Genomic DNA, 21,947 nt, shown 5'->3' on the forward strand with positions numbered 1-21,947 from the left:
TAGGAAAGGCCTCATGTAGGTGATGGCACCTGAGTTGTACTTTGGAGGATGATAGGAGTTCAAAGAGGTGGTTATGAGAGAAGAGTGCATGAAACATCTTCAGTGTCCTTGGAAAATGAGGGACTAGGACTGGGTTATCTCATAAGGACCTTACAGTTTTGACATTCTATGACTATATACCAAAAAAATGCTTCTGACTCATAATCAGTAAGGAATGCACTTTGGATTATTTTCCTGGTAGCAGGGATGCTTTTACACTATGTAATTGATATGAAATCTTATCCTCATCTTTGTGAATGAGACCAACCATTAGCATGTTTGGCTTGGGTTGTGGGGGAGGGGTGGAGGTTAAGACAAGATGGTATCCAGGATTTGAGATTTTGTGTAGACACCAATTTGAGCAAAGCTGTCTTGAAAGAGGGTCAACCCCTTTATCATCATCACTGAGCTCAACCAGCTAAGCTAACCAAAATGCCTCTTGCAGTGCCATACCCAAACAAGGAACAACTGATAGATTGAACAGCAGACTTTATTAGAAACGCTCCTCATTCATCAGTAAATTCACATTAAAAATGCTGAAGGCAGCTCCGTCTGAATATTTGACATCCCGCCATTACAACAATTTCCAGTTAAAAACTATACCAGGCCGATAATTTGAAACATGTAAGAAATGCAAATAGGAAGCAGCATCTTAAAAATATATATAATATGTATATTATATATATATATGGACCGAACTTGGAAAATGAAGGATGACACCTTAAACATTCCACCCTTCTAGTTACAAGGGGCCAAAGGTTCCCAAACAGATAAATAAATGATAGAGCACATACTCTTCTAGCATATGTTAGAAATTGGGGGCTGAGAATTTAGGATTCACCTAAAGTGAAAATAATACTTTGCTCTAATAAAGATATGTGATGGCAAGGCTGGCCCTATGTTTAAGTCAGCAGGTTACCTGCCTCAGGGGTGTGATCTGAGAGTCATAGAAAAGGCCCATCCTCCCACTGTTACCTCCAGATATTGACCCCAACAACTGCCAAGGCTGAAATTCCACCATTTTTTTCCTTTGGGTTCAGCATTGCCCTACTCAGACTCCTTTTGAAAATTCAAACTCTCCCAGGTGGAGGAACATAGTGAAGATGAGTTTATTAGCTCCTTCCTCTTTGACCGGTGTGAGGGGGCTTGCTAGAGAAGAAGTGGGTAGGTGACTGGTATTTAAATAGGAGGAGAGGTGATTCAAAAGGGAGAAATAAAGGGAAGGGAAAATATAAGGGGGGAGGGGTGCCAAAAATAATTTGCCACCTTAATGATTTTGTTGAGGGCTAGCCCTTTAGGTCCCTGGAGAAGGAATGCACTACAGCCTCTAAATGGTGGCCAGTCCTCCTTACAATTTATGCAGAGCTGGGAAGGAACTGGCCTGGGCTTGCGAATAACTAGAACATGGGCACTTAGCTGCTTTCATCATCCATTATTCAAAGGCAATTGTTTTTCTTTTTTTTGTTCCCGTTTGGTACAATCGCCCTCAATATATTTGAAACCGGGGCACAGGATAGAAAGTCTTCTGCCCAAATGTTTTATTCATTCTTTTGAATTAAAAATATGCTTTTTAATCAATACACTGATAGCATCCCTGTCTTGGTTGAGTAGGCAAAGCCTCAAGGCAGAGAGGTAACTGGTTTCTCTAAGCTCCCTATTGAGGTGTCCAGCTTTAGAGGTCACCTTTGAGGATGGCAAACACTGTTGGCAACTAACATTTATTTCCAAAGTCAGTAACAAATCCCAATGTTCACATTATCTAACAGCTCCCACACTGTCCTGTTGAACTGATTTAAGGGGGGGAGGATGCCCCACATACATATATAGATATATAGATATATATTTTTTAAAAATTAAATTATGGTCAAGTGTCCGCTGAGACTTTGCTTCTGATGTAAACAATTCATTGTGCCGGGTGCATTGCTTTAGTCTATTTTGAGTCCAGAAGGGCTTCAGGCTTCTTACTGGTACTGGAGATAGTTTTTCAGAGACTGAGGCAAAGGCAGCGATTCTATTTCATGCAGGCGTTCCCGACCGAGGGCAAATCGAATTGATCTTCGGCACAGGTCCATTAGGGGCAGGGGCTCCGCTGAAACATAAAAGTGAGAGAGATTCAATGTCACCAGTGGCATTGCAGGCACTTAGATATATTACCTCTGCCTATGGGAGAGGAGAGATGTAGTAGGCCCATTTAAGAATCATAAGGCTGAAGGGACGAGAGCTTGGAGAGTTGGGAGGGATCCGGAAAGTCCATTCTTATGCCATTCTTATTTCTGTCTCCTTGTGCCTTTGCTCACATCATACATAGTAGCACAGAATCATAGATACAGAGTTGGAAAGGACTTCATGGGCTATTATAATCCCAAACCCTCATTTTACAATTGAGAACCTGAGATCTAGGGAGGTGACATGACTTGTCAGTTAAATAATAATAAATCTAAGAACCAGGTTTTTAACCCAGAGCTGATTATAAATATGCTTCATCATGAATTACCCAGTAGCCTTAAAAAAATTGTATTCATCTATTTTAATTGTGTAATACCTTTATTTCCAACCACACCCCCACTCTCCCCACTCAGTAAGCCAACCCATGTAACAATAAAAAAGAAAAGTAGTTTAGCAAAGGCAATGAACGAGTCAACTGGGTCCAAAAGTATATTCAATAATTTACACCTATATTCCCCAACTCCTGCAAGGAGGTATAATTCTTAACTTCTACTGGGCTAAGACACTTGGTCAGTATAGTTATAAAGCATTTGGTTTCTTTCTTTCTTTTTTTTTTTTGTATAATTTTTTCCAACTACTTTTATTGTCATTTTGTACATATTATAAGAAGGGAGAGGTAGGTGGCACAGTGGATAGAGGTACAAGGCCTGGAATTAGGAAGATTCATCTTCCTGAGTTCAAATCTGACCTCAGACACTTACTGGCTGTGTGACCCTAAGCAAATCACTTAATCCTGTTGGCCTCCATTTCCTCATCTGTAAGATTAGCAGGAGAAGGAAGTGGCAAACCCCTCCAGTATCTTTGCCAAAAAACAAACAAACAAACAAACAAACCCAGCAGAGGTCAAGAAGAGTCTGGTAACTGAAGAATGACTGAAGAACAATTGAAATCTATTATAGGATCATAGTGTTGAAGGGGACCCTCAGAGGCCATCTATTTTAAGCTCCTCATTTTACAGATGTTTGACTTGCCCAAGGTCACAGTAATCATTGGGTGTGGAATTTGAACCTAAAGGTTTTCTGATTACAGAATTAGTACTTGTTCCATAATACTGTAATGACTTCCACATATTTTTAGCTCTGTTTATTTCAGTTCATATAAGTATTTCCCTGCTTCTCTAAATTTTTCATATTGGTCATTTTTTTTTGTAGGTGTAGTTCATTCCTTTACATTCAAGTACTATAGTTTTTTCTTTTTTCTTTTGGAGGGGGGGGAAGGCAGGGCAATTGGGGTTAAGTGACTTGCCCAAGGTCATGTGGCTAGTAAGTGTTAAGTGTATGATGCTGGATTTGCACTCAGGTCCTCCTGACTACAGGGCCGGTGCTCTATTCACTGCACCACCTAGCCACCCCTGAATACTATAGTTTTAACCATTGTATTAATGGACACCTATTCAGTTTCCATTCCTTTACTACCACAAAAAATGCTGTTAACATATTTTGTTGTATATAGGACCTCTCCTTGGGGGGTATGCCTAGCAATTGGATCCCGGGGTCAATGGGTATGGATATTTTAGTTACTTTTAAGGCATAATTCCAAATTGACTTTTAAGGATGGATGAGCAAAGTCAAATCCACACCAAAAATATATTAATGTGCCCATCTTTCCATATCTCTTTCCACATGGAAAAGGAAATGACAAAGCACTCTAATCGCTAAGAAAACTCCAAATGAGGTCAGGAAGAGTTAAACATGACCGAAACAATTCAACAACATAAATCTTTCCACAGCCTCTCTAATATTGGGTATTTTCATTTTTTGTTACCTATGCTCTTTCATCCTTTTTAATCAAGATCCTACTTCTTTAATATCCAGGTATCTGGATAAGAACACTGGATTTGGTGCCCAGTTCTCGTTCTGTTCCTTCCTATGTGGATGTATGACTTTGAGAAGTAAATTAACTTGTCAGAATTTGAGATTCCTTTCTCATGAAATGAATGGTTGGAATATATCATCTCTAACCTTGCTTTTATGTCTAAATCCTGAAATCTTGTAAGTCTCACTGTCTCCATGAAGGCTTCTTTGACTTCACTAACAAATCCTTTAATATTTATATTCTTCCCAAATTAGTGTTTATTAGATTGCTAATCCAGGATTCCTTTTCATGTGTTTTTTTTTTAAATTGGGTTATAAATTCCTGGAGGTCAGAAGTGATGATTATTTGTTACAAAACCAGTAAGATTGTAACATCTTACATTACCGTTTGAATGTGGTTAAACCACAAAAGATAGATACAAAAAACAGGAATTGTATGATGGAAAGAGTATTGAACTTGGACTCGAAAGAGTTGTGTTCACATCCTGACTTTACCCCTTGCTAACCATGTGACCCTGGGCAAGTCCCATGCCTTTTTGAAGTTCAGTTTCCTCATCTGTCAAATTTGGGGGATAATAACATAAAAAAAAATATGTCAACGTCCTTTCACATTTCTTATTTCATTTGGTTGTCAGAGGGGGTATTTTGTGCACAGTCAAGTGAATTGCCCAGGGTCACAGTTCGTAGAACTGGCTCTTCTACCTCTTCCTTTCTTTCTTTCCATTCCCATGCCCCCACACTAGGCTAGATCTTCATCTCACACCTGGATTATTCTAATAGCCTCATAATTGATCTGTTTCCATATTCCTCCTCCTCCAAACCCATAATTCCCATTTCTTCCAGATTAAGAACCCCAAAGCACATCTTTCATCTTGGCATTCCCCCCAACCCCTCAAAAGGTCAAGAAGAAATAAAAATTCACCTTTTAGTAATCAGAGCCTTCCACAAACTGGACTTCAGGTACCTTTATTGACAACTGTCAATAATGACAACAACAATGAACAATGAGGATGAACATTTCTATGGCACTTTAAGATTTACAAATAAATACTTTACATTCTATCTCAAATATTCTGTAATCCAGTGATACTGGCATCCCTGATGTTCTTCTCACACCATATACCATCTTTCAACTCAGCATTTTCACTGACTGTCCTCCAAGTATGGAATGTTTTCTCTCCTTTTTACTTCCTCCTAGCTTCTCTGGCTTCCTTCAAGTCTAATCTAAAACCTTACCTTCTATAAGAGGCCATTCCACCATGCCCAAAGGGCAATCAAACTGTTTATACCATTTGACCCAAAAATACCATTACTGTATCCTAAAAAGATCATAAAAAAAGGGAAAAAGACCCACATGTACAAAAATATTTGTAGCAGCTCTTTTTGTGGTGGCAAGGAATTTGATATTTGAAGGGATGCCCATTAATTGGGAAATGTCTGAACAAGTTGTGGTATATGAATATAATGGAATACTATTGTGCTATAAGAAATGATGAGCAATGCAGATTTCAGAAAAATCTGGAAAGACTTACACAAACTGCTGTAAAATGAAATAAGCAGAACCAGAACACTGTACACAGTAATAGCAATATTGTTTGATGATCAACTATGATTGACTTAGCTCTTTTCAGAAATACAATGATCTAAGACAATTCCAAAAGACTCATGATAGAAAATGCTATCTACATCTAGAGAAAAAACTGATGGAATCTGAATACAGATTGAAGCATAATATTTTCACTTTATTTTTTGTTTTTTTTCTTTTTACAAACTCTAATTTTTTGCAAACTGTTTCTTCTTTCATGACATGATTAATATGGAAATATGTTTTACATGATTACTCATATATAACCTAATTAGATTGTTTACCATCTTAGGAAGGGGAGAGGGAGGAAATTTTTGAACACAAAATTTTATTAAAAATGAATGTTAAAAATTATTTACATACAATTGGAAAAAATAAAATACTATTTTTTTTAAAAAAGAGGCCATTCCCAATATTTCTCAGTGTCAGTGCCTTCCTTCTGAGATGATCTCCAATTAATTCCATATATAGTTTGTGTGCATATTGTCTCCCTTATGAATTTCTTGAGGGAAGGGGATGTCTTTTGTCTTTCTTTGTATTACCAGCATTTAAAACAGTGCCTAACACATATAAGTACTTAACAAATGCTTATTTATAGCACTTCAGGTTTGCAAATGCTTCATATACATTAGCTCATTTCAGCCTCTGCTGAAATCTGTGAGGTAGGTCTTAGAGTTATAATTTTTTTATATATAAGGAAACCGAGGTTAAGTGAATTTAAGTGACCTTCCTGCCCATGGTCACACAGCTAATAATGCTGTGTGTGTGTGTGTGTGTGTGTGTGTGCGCGCGCGCATGTGCGTGCACGTGTGTGCACGTGAGTGCCTGGGGACAGATTTCTTTTATCACTTCATCTTAATATCTCTCCCCCCCTTCAAGTTATTATATCCCACATTGTGCCACTGAATTAAGTTTCAAAACAAGTATTTGATGAGAGTCTTCTCTATATATAGAAAGGCATTATGCACAATACAAAGCAGAGTTATCCATGGTAGCAATACCATGGAGTAGGGGAGACAAAAAAAAAAAGAAGCAAACATTATATAGTAACAACAATACATTTAAATAACAGTTAAAGTCATGAGATATCATAGGAGTGTATATTTTTAATCATTTTTTCTTTTTTAATCTTTTTATTAATTTATTTTCAGTTTTCAACATTCACTTCCACAAGATTTTGAGTTCCAAATTTTCTCCCCATCTCTCCCCTCCCCCACCCCAAGACTGTGTGCATTCTGATTACCCCTTACCTCAATATGCCCTCCCTTCTATCACCCCACCTCCCTTTCTCTTATTCCTTCCCTTCTATTTTTCTATAGGTCAAGATAGATTTCTATATCCTATTGCCTTTATATCTTATTTCCCACTTGCATGTAAAACAATTTTTAGCATTTGTTTTTAAAACTTTGAGTTCCAAATTCTCTCCCTCCCTTCCCACCTACTCTCATTGAGAAGGCAAGCAATTTGATATAGGTTATACATATGTAGTCATGCAAAACCCTTCCATAATAGTTATGTTGTGAAAGACTAACTATATTTTCCTCCATCCTATCCTGCACCCCCATTTATTCTAATTCTCTCCTTTGATCCTGTTCCTCCTCAAAAGTGTTTGCTTCTGATTACTCTCTCCCCCAAACTGCCCTCCCTTCTAACATTCCCCCCTCTTATCCCCTTCCCCCCTACTTTCCTGTAGAGTAAGATAGATTTCCACACTCAATTAGGTTATCAATTAATTTTTAAAAATTATTTTATTTACCCCTTAAATACATGTAAAAATAATTTCTAACATTTTTTTTTTTAAATTGAGTTCTAAATTCTCTCCCTTTCCTTCCTTTCCTCCTCTCCTTTCCTCCCTTCCCTCTCCTTGAGATGGTAAGCAATCTGATATAGGTTACACATGTGCAATCATGTAAAACATATTTCCATATTAGTCATTTTGTGGAAGAACATTTGAACAGAAAGAAAAAGAAAGTGAAAAATAGTATGTTTCATTCTGTATTCAGACTCCATCAGTTCTTTCTCTGGAGGTGGATAGTATTTTCCATCATAAATTTTATGGGATTGCCTTAGATCATTATATCGCTGAGAATAGCTAAATCATTCACAGTTGATCATCTTATACTATTGCTGTTATCGTGTGTAATATTCTCCTGGTTCTGCTCACCTCACTTTTTATCAGTTCATGAAAAATTTTCCAAATTGTTCTGAAATCATCCTGCTCATCATTTCTTATAGCACAATAATATTCCATTACAATCATATACCACAGCTTGTTCAGCTATTCCCCAGTTGATGGGTATCCCCTCAATTTCCAATTCTTAGCCACTAAGAATGAACATGATTAATTGCTAAGTCAATTTGGTTAGGCTAAGAAATGTAACAATAACAAAAACAACAACTAACATTTATATAGTACTTATTTTACAATTGTTATCCTATTTGATCCTCACAACAACCCTGAGAGGTAGGTGCTATTATCACTTCCATTTTACAGATGAGGCAAACAGAAGTTGTGACTTGCCCATAGTCACATGACTAGTATCTGAGGCAGGATTTGTACTGAAGTCTTCCTGATTTCAAGCCCTGCACTCTATCCACTGTGCCACTAAGTAGTAAGGAGTATTTGTATTCCAGGCAAGAACAACATGAGCAAGCAGGTAGAAGCGTTGGAATATGAAAGTTCAAGGTCTGATTAGTATACAATGAGAATGAAATACAGGATTTGTATAGATGAGAAATAAGGCTGGAGACACAGGAGACAATATAGACCCTTGCCTCTAGAAGCTTACATTCTACTAAGCTAAATACAGTATGTAATTTAAAAAAGTATAATACAATATAGTGTAGTGTGATAGAGTCAAAGGAGGGATCCCAACAAACCACCCTAGTTAGGCTTCATTGTGAAAGGTTGTGAATGCCAAGCCAAGGAGTCTGGTTTTTATCTTGTAAGCTGAGGGTTCCCAAACTTTTGACAGTGATGAATCCTTGGCGAAATTCTTCTAGTAAAATCCTCTAAAATTATTACATTTAATACCTAATATCAAATAACATAAGATTCATTAAAGACAATTGAAGGTGCTTCATGTTTTGATGGAATAGAGTTTCTCTTCCTGAGTGGGAGAGAAAATAAAAGCTAGTTGGGGCGGCCAGGTGGCACAGTGAGTAACAGCGCCGTCCCCAGAGTCAGGAGACCTGAGATCAGTTCCGGCCTCAGATACTTAGCACCCACACAAAATAACTGGCTGTGTAACCTTGAGCAAGTTACTTAACTCCAATCGCTTTTTAAAAAAAAATAAAAGCTAGTTAATTGGGGGAAAAATACAGTTACAAAAAAAAAAAGGAAAAAAGAAAAGAAACATTGCTGGTGGGGAGGGGCAAATAAAAGGTGCCAAACTATCTTATGGGCTCTTCACAGATGAATTCCTAGAAAAAGTTGTCTGTATCTGTTTCTTCCACTTCCTCTCCTCTCATTCAATTTTCAACCTTTTTGTGATTTAGTTTCTTAACTTGTAACTCACAGCTTTCTCTAAAGCTACCAGTGATCTCTTAATTGCCAAATTTAATGTTTTTTTTTTTCCTCAATCCCTGCTCTTCCCAGACTTTTGAGTAGTTGAGGGGCATTGTTGGCCACCCTTTTCCTCTCTGTCTCTTCATGACATTGCTCTCTCCTAGTTCTCCTCCTACCTATCCGACCATTCCTTCTCAGTCTCCTTTGGTAGTTCTCTCCTCTCCTCGTCTTTGTAATCTTATCAGCTTCTATGGGTTCCATCTCTATGAAGACAACTCACTTCTTCACATATCCTTATCTGTACGCCTCTCTTTCTACATCCAGCCTGCCCCAAGCTCTCTCCACATACAGTCCTATATCACCAATCCTTCCTTTCTTTCTTTCTCTCTTTCTTTCTTTCAGAAGGCAGGGCAATTGGGATTAAGTGACTTGCCCAAGGTCCCACGACTAGTAAGTGTTGTGTCTGAGGTCTGATTTGAACTCAGGTCCTCCTGACTCCAGGGCCAGTGCTCTATTTACTGCATCACCTAGCTGCCCCCTATATCACTAATTCTTAATCTCTCTGATTTGATACAGCTGACCATCCTTTCCTCCTATTCGCTGTGTCTTCTCTAAGATTTTTGATGCACTGACTAGATTTCCAGGTCTTCTGATTCTCAGTCCCTGGTTCTTCCAATAGACCATGCTTCTTCTCTGCAGTCTGTTTCCAGAGTCTCTCTTATCCTCCCATTTTTGTCAAAAATAAGACACAACTCTGCTTAACTACTCAATTAGTGCAACTATATATCAGCTAAACAACTACTGAGAAACCAGAGGGAGGTAAAAGTCAACTGCTTTCATTCTAAGTCCTCCTGCAGTCATTAAAATTAATCTAGAGCTAAAAAAAAAAGTTGGAAACACGTCTTTAGTTTTAAATGTGAAACATAAATCATCTCTCTTACTCCTGAAGGGACTTCTAAATGGTAAATGCTTAACAACAGAAGCGAATAAAGAAAGCCCTTAAGCTCTTATAACAGCTGCAAAACTTCAAGAATTCAGCCTGTTTTTCTAAGGCAAAATGTTAGTTGATTTCCTCTCTTCCCCCCATCCTGGAACTCCCTTCAGAACTTCAGAATGCTGAGACTGAGATGTGAACAATCTGACCAGAAGGAGAACATTTGACTTCTCTGGCAGGGGTGCCAGACAATTTTCCTGCTGGGTATTTAAGTGGGAGAGAGCCCTGGACTTAGGGTTTCAAGGCATGGTTTCAGATTCTGGCTCTTTCTCTTTCTCAGTTGTAAAATAGAGAGATCAGACTAGATTATGTCTAAGAACCCTGCTAGCTTTTACAATAAATACAAAATATATAAAACCTTAAAAACATCTAATCTAATCACTTCTTCTTACAGATGAAGAAACCAAGGAATTGAAGTGATTTACTCAATATCATACAGTAACTGGTAGATCTGGGATTGGAACCTAGTTCTTGATTCCCAATCTAACTTGTTCCACTCTGTGTCACAGAAAGAAGGTGGGGTAGGGGTAGGGGAAGGCAAGGAAAGGAGGTTAAGAGTATAGGAAGGGTTCACTGGGTTATAGCTTCAAAGCTACAAGGGACCCCAGAGGCCATTTAGTCTAATCCTTTTATTTTACAGATAAGGAAACTGAGATCTAAGAAGTGACTTGCCCAAGGTCACACATGTAGTGTCAGGGATGGAATTGGCAACTAGGTCCTGACTTAGAACTCAGCTCTCGATTCACGGTACCGTGGTGATAAAGCAAGTGGAGCAGGGGGGTGGGGTGGGGAAAGGAGGTCAGGGGGATGGAGAAGGATGATATGGCAAATGCAAATGTTCAGCAATAGAATCTTTTTTTTTTTGAGGGAAATTGGGGTTAAGTGACTTGCCCAAGGTCACACGGCTAGTTTTTGTGTTAAGTGTCTGAGGCCAGATTTGAACTTGGGTCCTCCTGACTCCAGGGCCAGTGCTCTATTCACTGCGCCACCTAGCCCCCCTAGCAATAGAATCTTAATGGGTGTAGTTACTCACATATAAAGCAAAAATCAATGATAGATGGCCTCACCTTGGACTCAGCATGGTTTGTCTTTGTACATCTGGATACACACCACTTATACCCTCTCTCTTTACATTAAGTTATCAGAGCTTCCAAAGGCTAATACTATTGTTTTGTCCAATTATATTAATCTATTTATCAGATTCATTCATACTATAGCCAGCGACAACAGAAAACGGGTTCTACAGTGTAGCAGCAAGCACCCCAAGCGTCCTCAGGGTGGCTGCCCACCACAGGTTCTTGGATCTGCTTTGATAAAGGAAAGCAACTCAAAATGGGTTAACAAGCTTACTTTAATCAGTCAGACATATATCGTTTACTTTGTTCAGGGGAAAAAGGTCAGCACTCCGAACTTCAAAGCATACAGGCAGAATTATCAAGACAGAAACAGATCAAGTAGACAGATTTCCAAACTGTACAACCATTACATCCATACCCAATCAACATCTGGGTTTCAACATCTGGGTTTTTCAAAGGGGGGGGGGGCCTCTGGACAAGGGCTTCCCAGAATCCAGATCAAATCACAGAACACTTCTCAAAGTGAGCCCCCAAAACAAAGCCTCACATCAGGGCTTATATAGCCTTCTCCTGGCTCAGAGAATGTAACAACCTCTTGGAGCCACTGGCCAATCAAAAAGTATCTACTGAAAAACAAGCCTTCCACCCCAGGCTTCAGGTGCACTTTAGCCTAGGGGCAGGGAAGATCTTTAAATTTGCATTCCCATTACATACAGGCAGAACCAATAGCCAGGAAAACTGTGAAGTTGATGAAATCAATCTTTTGGCCTTCAGTCTCCTTTCACCCCTCCCAACCTGGCAAGTCAGCTAACATCTTAGTTCTCTTACCCCCCCCCCCCAAAAAAAAAGCAAAACCAAAACAAGTTCTTGAAGAGTTGCTGCTATTTGTCTTTCATTCTCAAAGAGGACCATGATGTCAGGGAGGTGAAGCCATTAAATGCAGTGAATTGGATTTAAGTGAGGGAGGGCTATGTAAGGTCACCAGCCTCACTTTCTCCTCTGGAGCCATCTGGGTCCAAAGGCCAGATACATATCAGGATAATGGGAGAAAGCCCAGGAAGAAGTGGGGAACTTGGCCTTTTCAAGTTAAGGTCTTTAACAGGTCTCAATTTGATTTAGGCAACACTCATTCAGTGATTAAGGCTTAATAAGAAATGAGGCAAACAATAGTCTCTTTAAAAAATAAAGAAACTGAAGACCCTTAGGATTTCTTGCCAAAACAGAAACAACTGTTATTTACATTTATTCTGAGCCAATTAGGATCCAAAGAATGACCAAGTAGGACTTGGCCTGGAGAGTGTAGTATTTCCTCACAGGGAGTTTCTGGAACTAGTGAAATCAGAGGTCTGAACAAAAACAAAACAAAACAAAACCAAAAGACTGTGATAGGCCTTGAGGATAAAGGCAAAACATTCCCTGTACTGTCAAGGTTGCATGGGGAGGGGGACAGAGGTGATGTCTTGGACTTAATGGCCTTTAAGAACCTTTCAAGCTCTAAATATATGATTCTATGACATCCCTCTGCAAAAATCTGCATTTTAATATTAACTAAAGCTTTAACATAAAAGGAGAGAAAAGAACCAGTGTAGAATTTCAGGTATTACCTTGAATTTTGGGAAAAGATTTTGTTGTTGTTGAGGGAAATATCCAGGCCAGGTTCATAAATCATACCATATAGCTAAGCACAGCATCAGGCAGGTAGCAGGTATTTAATAAATGTTTATTGATTGTCTGACATAGGCAAGACTCTAACACTAAAGTACTATGAGGATTCTATCTCTTATCCCTTTCTTATTAGCACTGACCTTTGGGACTGGATTGTCTATAGAGGCTTCTCCTAGACATGGTAGAGTAATGAATCTACAATCAGAAGATTAGAATAGATTGAATTAGATTAGATTAGAATCTTCCAATTCCACTCACTAGCTCTTGTGACTTAAAGCAATATCACTCAGCTCTTTGGGTCTCAGTACCTCCATTTAAAATGAGGGGTTTGGACTGAATGATCTCTAAAGGTCCCACCAGCTTTAATATTCTATGAAACTAGGATTTGGTTGTCTATAGACACCTAATATCATGCCTGAAGGACAAGGCAGGGTTCTAGATGGAATTCATAGGATCACTGATTTAGAGGTGGAAGCACCCTTAGATAGAGGCCATCAAGTTTAATGACTTTTCAGGGATGTGGAAACTGAGGCACAGAGAGTATAAATGTGTGACCAAAGTAGTAAGTGGCAAAGCTGGTTTTTTATCATCTGATTCTAAAGTCACACGAGCTACACTTCCTTAACTAATGTGGGTAAATGTGGAAAGAAGGTCATCCTTCCCAGGCCATTATGAACTTACAAATCATTAATAATGTTAGTAGCCTCAGGAACCCAACAGGCTGTTCTTTGTGCCTTACCCTAATCTTCCCATCCCCAGCCTGGCATGGAGAAGACATTCTGCCAACTTTTGTAAGGGATCTGCTGTCTCCATTTCAAAACTTATGTGGAAGAATTGAGAGTTAGATCCCTCAGTTTAACAGGCATGTTTTCACAGGAAACCTAAGGTTTCCTTTCAGGCTCCAGACTGCAAGTGTCTGTCAGAGGCTCAAGGAGGCAGTTGCCTTCCAAGGACCTGTCGTCTCTTTTTTTTGTGAGCATGCAGACATCTCTTTGCACTCAGACAAAATCAAAACCACTCTCCAGTTAATGGGCCTTAGTTCGACAGCAGCTAGATGGCAGTTGGACATGAGATGAATTCTTTTCACTATATCTTTGTAACTAATTCAAATTAATCTTTCTTGATACTTGGTTAGGGCTTACCCACATTTTGAAGACCTCCAGGTAGGCAGGATTGACCTTTAACATTTAGGTGGACTGGGTAGTCCCCAGGATGTGGTGGGGAAGCCACCCCTGTTCATTAATACCTAGAATTCTTTGACCACAGACAAAGAGTTAGGGAGATACAGTGGAAAAATGTGCAGGATTTGGAATCAGAGGATTTGGCTCTATCACCATGGGACCCTGGGCAAATCAATTCCCCTTTCTGGCCTTCAGTGGCCTTATCTATAAAATGAGGAAACTGAACTAAGTGACCTATAAGATCTCTTGAATTATCATTCTAAAACTCTATTTCTCCGTTTTTCTATTTTGTGGTTAGAGATAAAGAGGAAAATTCGAATCCTTCCAGAAGAGGGTAAAGACTTAGTAAAGGACTGTGACCATCTGGGAGCAAGTTTTGAAAGAGGGATGGAAAAAAAAGAAATTTACATTATAACTTTATTATATATTTAAAAGGAACAGCAATTTGTATATAACAGATTTGCAGTTTCAAGTACAATCATCCTTTTATTCTACTGTGTTATGGAAAGGCTTGTTTTACTTCATAAATTAAAAATAAATATAAAAAAAGAAAAAAGGAGGATCATAGGATTATAGATTTCAAGCAAAAGAAACTTTATAGGTCATTACATCCAATCTGTTCATTTTACAGATGAGGAATCTGAGGCCAAGAGAGGTTAATTGAATTGTCCAGGGTCACACAGATAGGTAGAATTTGAATTTAGGTCTTGTGGATTTCAAGGCCAGCACTCTACATACTATAAAGGGCACTGAGTACATGAAAGGTTAAAGAAGGGACACCACAGAGTAGTGGGATGGAGGAGTCCTGGTGTTTCAAAGACACGTTTTTGCCAGGTTCATAGACATATCTGAGACCAGACAATGTATGAATCCTTGAATTTTTTTTTTAAGTATAAGTAAGATGCTCAGCATTCTGAGGTTCTCCTATGTATTAATGTAACAAGTTTCTGCTTAAGAGACAACACAGTGTTCCTGCCAAAGACATGGCTAAAGAAGTCAAAGCTACTTTGCAGAGGTTGTTGAAATTCTACTCCAGATTGAAGTAGACCCACAGAAATTAACAGTCAAACCATCAGTTGGGATTTTCTGAGATAAACTTGACAACAGATCGGTATGAATTGCACCAAGAGGGCTACCCTTCCCAGCATAACAACTTCTAGCACCAAAAAGCAGGAAATTTCCTTGACAATAAAAACAACCAACTTGAAAGTCATAAATTTTGGCTAACGGGCAAGGGAAGGCCATTCTGCATGAGTGACCTGACTCTATTCTAGAATATTTCTCAGAAAAAGGAAGCTTGATAATTTCCAAGTAACAATACACAGAGTATCTCAAACTTCAGATGAAATCTTCCTTTAAGGAGAAAGACACACAACTCCTTAGTAATCAACACATATTGTTGATGTATAGATGATGCCAAAGCTTTCAGAAATAACAGTAACTTGAATGTGCATATTGTTTTATACACATTATCTTATTTGAGTATAACAGCAACCCTGTGAAATAGGTACTACAAGTATTCCCATTTTACAGACGGGAAAACTGAGCCTAAAAGAGGTTCGGTAACCTGCCAAGCATGGGAGGCAAGATCAAAAAAGGTCATAGATTTAGAGCTGGAAAGAACCTTAAAAATAATCATAATAACAACAAAAACTTAGCTAGTATTTACATAGTACCTACTATGTGCCAGGCACTATGCTAAGTGCTTTTTTTTTAAATTAAATTTTATGTTTGTTTTTAGTTTACATCATTCATTTCCACAAGACTTTGAGCTACAAATTTTCTCCCTGTCTTCCCCCTACCCACCACCCCAAAACAGCGATCCCACGGTATACCCCCTCCCCCAATCTGCTCTCTCCTATATCCTCCCCCATACCCCCTCTGACATTCCACTAAGGCAAGATGGATCTCTATACCCCAGAGCAGGTATATCTTATTTCCCAGTTGCATGTAAATATATATATATATATTTTTTAAACATTTGATTTTAAAATATATATATGTATATATATATACGTGTATATATATATATATATTTTAAACATTTTATTTTTAAAACTTCCATATTCTTTCCCTTCCTCCCTCGTCACCCACCCTTACTGGGAAGATAAGCAATTCAATATAGGTTGTACATGTGTAGCTACACAAAACCTTTCCATAGTGGATATATTGTGAAAGACTGACTATATTTCCCTCCATCCTATCCTGCCCCTGACTTGTTCTATTCTCTACTTTGACCCTTTTCAAAAGCATGTGCTTCCAACTTCCCTCCCTCCAACCTGCCCTCCCTTCCATCATCCCCCCTCTCATCCCTTTTCCCCCTACTCTCTGTAGGGTGAGATACCCTTTTTAGTGTGTATATAATTCCCTCCCTAAGCCAAATTCAGTGAGAGTAAGGTTGACTCATTGCCTTTTGTCTTCCTGTTCTTCTCCTCCATTGTTTCCTGTGCCTCTTTTCTATGACATAATTTACCCCATTCTGTCTCTCCCCATCTCCTCTCATTATATTCCTCTCTCACTTCTCAATTTCACCTTTTAAGTGTCATCCCTTCCTATTCAATTGGTCCTGTGCCTTCTGTCTATATGTACCTGTACACATATATACACACACTCACATAGGTAGATATTCATATGCCCATATACCCTCCTATATACATATATACACTTATATATGTATACATACATATATATGTACACACATACATTTATATTCCCTTCAACTATTCTCATTCTGAGAAAAGTTTCATAGTAAATTATCATTTTTCCATGCAGGAATGTAAATAGTTCAACTCTGATAAGTTCCTTATGATTTCTTTTCCCTGTTTACCCTCTCATGCTTCTCTTGCTTCTTGTATCTGAATGTCAAATTTTCTATTCAACTCTGGTTTTTTCTTCAAGAATGCTTGAAAGTAAAAAAAACAAAAGAATGCTTGAAAGTTCTCTATTTCATTAAATAACCATATTTTCCTTGAAACATGATACTCAGTTTTGCTGGGTAGGTGATTCTTGGTTTTAATCCCAGCTCCCTTGACCTCCAGAATACCATATTCCAAGCCCTTCGATCCCTCAGTGTAGAAGCTGCCAGATCCTGTGTTATCCTGATTGTGTTTCCACAATATTCAAATTGTTTCTTCTTAGATGCTTGTAATATTTTCTCCTTGATCTGGGGATTCCAGATCCTGGCTATAAGATTCCTAGGAGGTTTTTGGGGGGATCTTTTTCAGTAGGTGATTGATGGATTCTTTCAACCTCTATTTTGTCCTCTGGTTCTAAAACATCAGGGCAATTTTCCTTGAGAATTTCTTGAAGGATAATTTCTAGGTTCTTTTTTTGATCATGGCTTTTAGGTAGTCCAATAATTTTCTATTTTTTTCATTTGTTTGGATCTGTTTAATAGTATCTTGATTTCTCATAAAGTCACTAGCTTCCATTTGCTCCAATATAATTCTGAAGGAATGATTCTCTTCAGTGAGCTTTTGAGATTCTTTTTCCATCTGGCAAATTTGGCTTTTTAAGGCATTCTTCTCCTCATTGCCTTTTTGGGTCTCTTTTGTCATTTGAGTTAGTCTATTTTTCAAGGTGTTATTTTCTTCAGTCAGGTTATTGACTCTTTTTTCATGATTTTCTTGCATCATTCTAATTTCTCTTCCCAATTTTTCTTCCACTTCTCTTATTTGATTTTCAAAATCTTTCTTAAGCTCCTCTATGGCCTGTAAGCAGTTCATATTTTTCTTGGAAGCTTTTGGTGCAGGAGTTCTGACTTTGTTTTCTTCCTCCTGTTCCATGCTTTGATCCATTTTGCCCCCCAAAAAGGAATCCAAAGTTGGATTGCTGTGCTTGCTTTGCTTCCTTTGTTTGCTCATGTTGCCACTCAATTACTTGACTTTTGAGCTTTTTGCTACAGTAGAATTCTGCTTCCAGAGAGGAGAGCTTTGTCCCATATCACTGGAGTTTTCACAGCTGCCAGAGCTATTAGTTGGCTGCCCTCTCTGAAGACTCCACTGGCTCTTGCACTCTGGTCACCCACCCCAGGACCTCCACCCTAGACTGCAATCCATATCCAAGTAGGTTAAAACAAGTGCAATTAACCCTCAAAATGGTTGCTTGGTCCACCTACAACGTACAGACCAGGAGCTCTGAAGCAGCCACATGGTGGAGGCTGCATAGCCACAGTGCCTCAGCCGCTTTTCCTCTGTGGGGCAGAGGCCAGCCTGCACTCCTGGACCCACTGTTCCCAAAGTCCACTGACCTCTTACTTTGTCTTTGGCATTTATGGGTTGATAATTCTGGAAACCACCACAGCTGCTGGTAATCCACTCTTCCGAAGTCCCTCTAGCCGTGACTGGTCATGCTTCCCTGAGGCTAAAACCATGAGTTCATACTGGGCTGGGCTCTGCTCCCAGTGTGCTGCGATGGAGCCTTCCTTCTGCCCTGTGGGGCTGTCCTCAGCAGGAGGTTTGTTTCTCTCTGTCACTTTGTGGGTTCTGTAGCCCTAAAGGTTGTTTAGAGTTATTTTTAATTGGTATTTGAGGTGGTTATGGAGGGGCATGCAGGGAGTTTTCCTGCTTCTATGCCACCATCTTGGCTCCTCCTAAGAGCTTTCAAATACCTTATTTTAGCACTGGCCCTGGAGTCAGGAGGACTTGAGTTCAAATCCGTCATCAGACACTTAACACAAAAATAGCTGTGTGACCTTGGGCAAGTCACTTAACCCCAATTGCCCTACCTTCCCTTCTACAAAAAGCAAAAAGAAAAAAAATTTTAAAAAATTTCATTTTATTTTCACAACAACCCTGGGAGGTAGGTCCTTTATTATCATCCCCCATTTCACAGATGAGAAAACTGAGACAGAAATTAGATGACTTGCCCAGGGTGCTCCGGTTACATTTGTTCATGTTATTATTTTTCCTGCCTTCCTCCTTCTCCTATCATTCAAACACAACTTGAGAGTCACCCTGGTACAATTGAAAAAAACTTCACTGCCCTCTGAAGGCTTAATATGCAGGAGCTATGTGACCTAGACAAAGCAATTTATTCTTAGAGCCTCAGTTCCCTCCTAAAAGGGCTGCAGTGGGGAATATATAAATGTGGACCATTATTATCACTCATATTTCAAGGCCTAGCTCAAATTTCCTCTGTTTTATGAAGCCCTTCCTGACTATTCCAGCTTACATGAAGAATTTCCCCCTTGTCTGAATTCCTCTAACTCTACAGTCTGCACAGGCTCTATCTAGCATTAGTTTCCATTCTGTTTTTCATTGCAAACTGCTGTTTTATGTGTTCTTAGTCTTAACTGCCTCCAATAAAACTATAAGCACTTTGAGGGCAGGGCTCCCATCTTCTCCATCTCTGATCTTCTCTCCAACCTCTGATCAGAGCAGAGGCAGCCATGTTGAATTGATTTGAATAAAGACCGACATTATTTCTTCTCTAGATATACAATATGTTGTCTATTGGTACTGTCACGAATTAACCAGAAACAATCATTAGTATCCACAGAGCACTTGGAAGATGAATCTTCCTTATAGGAAAAATTTATCACTGTTACCTCCAAAGGAGGTAATCTAGGAATACAGGCCTTCAATATAACATCCACGAATATTACTAAGAGCTGGCATTTAAAATTTCTGAAGCATTTTACATCAATTGTTTTATTTTATTTCATAATCCTGTGAGGTAGTAGGTAGGGATACAGAGAAGAACTGAGTTTTTTATTGGTATAGTGAGGAAACTCCCTCTATCAATGCAAATTAGTGACTTCTTGACAATTTATAGTCCCAAGAGTGGTGCCTGGAGCTCTAAACCGTTAAATGACTTGCCTAGGGTCACAATGGCAATATGGGTTTCAGTGCAACTTGAACACAGATTTTGGATCTTGCCAGCTTGAAGGACAGCTCTCTCTTGCCTTATATTCCAATTTTTGTTTTTGAGGCAATTGGGGTTAGGTGACTTGCCCAGGGTCATGTAGCTAGTAAGTATCTGAGGCTGGATTTGAACTCTGGTCTTTCTGACTCCAGGGTCAGCACTCTATCCACTGTGTCACCTAGCTTCCCCTGTATCCCCATTGTTACAGATGACGAAACTGAACCTCAGAAAGGCTAAGTGATTTGTTCATGGTCATACAGCAAGTACTTATCAGAATTCGGATTCCAACCCAGACTCTCTTGATTTCAGCTCTACCATGCTATCCATTTCTTCAAACCACTGGATAGGAGTTGGTTACTCAGTTTGTATCTCTATGTAAGGTGCCTTGGAGGGTGGGGGGAGATGTGAAGAGATGGAAAAGACAAGGTCTCTGCAGTCTAGGTGGAGAAACCAGATTAACATGTGAAATGCATAACAAAAGAAAATATGTAATTCAGTGCCAAATGACTGGTATAGAACATAAATGCTAGGAGGGTGGTCAAGGATGGCTTCATAAAGGAGACAGAGCTAGAACTGAGCTCTGAAAGTTGGGTAGCCTGGAACAGGCCTAAGATGAGGGATGTCAGACACCATTTAGTCCGACCTCTTCATCTTACAGATGAGGAAAATGAGGCCCAGAAGGTGGTGACTTGTCTGGTGACTTCCAGAAATCAACAAGGGAAGAGAATTCTAGGTGAAGAAAGTCGAATTGAGAATAATAATGACACATGCAAGGTATTCAGGCAGCTAGATGGCCACAGTACCCCCTCCCCTTGGAAATGCTGGAGACCCACAGGCTAAGTTTCTTTCCAAGTTCTCTTCTTTAAAAATACTTATATTTTTCTGATTCTAGTTTAGAAAAATGCCTAGCAGATGCCAAAAGTTCATCCCTTATTGCTTCAAGGAACAAATCTCTTTTAAAAAAACTTCTTGTAATCTTGGATGCTTCTAGTTAAGTTTTCTAGTTTCTAGCTAAGGACTTGGGAGTGTGTGCACAATGGTTATGCAATAGTGATCACTTACTGTCCTGCTTATAGGAAGATAGTAGTCCTGTATCACCAAACAGCATCAGAGTTTAGAGATGCTTTTTTTTTTTTGTTATAGAAAAGAGCTGCCTAAAACCCATACAATCTTTCTTAGAATCAGAATCTGAGACTATTAAGGTTGGATGGAACCTACTCCCAATTCCCTCATTTTGCAAGTGAGAAAATTGAGACCCAGAAATTTAAAAAGCCTAATGTAAAAATAAAAAACAAACAAAAACTATTTAGTGGCACATCATGGGCTAGAATTCCTGGCCTTTAGTCACTGTGACCAAGAAGGAATATTCTGAGATAAGACATGAACTGAATGCTTCCCAGCTCACATCTCTGTAATGCCCACTGAACCTGGATTATCTAATAGCTAGCATTTATATAACATTTAAATATAACAATGCACTTTACAAAAAGTTATCTTATTTGAGCTATGACTGAGTTATTTGACCAACCTGGCTGGAGTCCATCAAAACAACCTTGTGATGTATGGGCTGTTATTATCCCCATTTTACAGATCAGAAAACTGAGATTGAAAGTAGTCAAGTGGCTTGTCTAGGGCCACACATCTAGCAAGTGTCTGAGCCTGGATCTGAATTTAGATCTTCTTTACTACAAATACAACCACCACTCACGTAGCTCTCTCAGGATTAATAGGACTGGCTTCCCAGTGAAAAAACTTTCTTCCACTGCAGATCAGCAACTTAAAAGATTTGGAAAGTTGTCCTGGGCATTGAGAAATTAATTGCCTACAGTGCTATTTTATTCAATTAAACAAAAATTTGTTTAGTATCCACTGTGTGCTCAACCCTGTGCTGTGAGAAGGCATGAATCAGAGCTTATCATCTAAATACAGGAGATGAAACAAAAGTATACAAATGAAAAGTTAAGTGAACTGTATAAAACAAGAGAACAAAAGAT

The 21,947-nt window shown here is 38.9% G+C and overlaps 1 protein-coding gene across 3 annotated transcripts in view; it reads right to left on the reverse strand.

Annotated features, from left to right (window-relative positions):
• Nucleotides 1-511: 511 nt before the first annotated feature.
• The window catches only part of LOC138176522 (SPRY domain-containing SOCS box protein 4), a 155,380-nt gene continuing 133,944 nt past the window's right edge, over nt 512-21,947 (reverse strand). For all 3 annotated transcript variants that reach the window (XM_069107311.1, XM_069107313.1, XM_069107312.1), the window contains one exon: nt 512-2,128. In XM_069107311.1, coding sequence (XP_068963412.1) covers nt 2,001-2,128 — 128 coding nt within the window. In that variant the 3' untranslated portion in view covers nt 512-2,000. The remainder of the gene's footprint in view (nt 2,129-21,947) is intronic.

Source organism: Petaurus breviceps, unplaced genomic scaffold (assembly GCF_028583685.1).
Source record: "Petaurus breviceps papuanus isolate PSGF00001 unplaced genomic scaffold, PetGlider_PUasm1.0 89824, whole genome shotgun sequence".
NCBI classification, from domain to species: domain Eukaryota; kingdom Metazoa; phylum Chordata; class Mammalia; order Diprotodontia; family Petauridae; genus Petaurus; species Petaurus breviceps.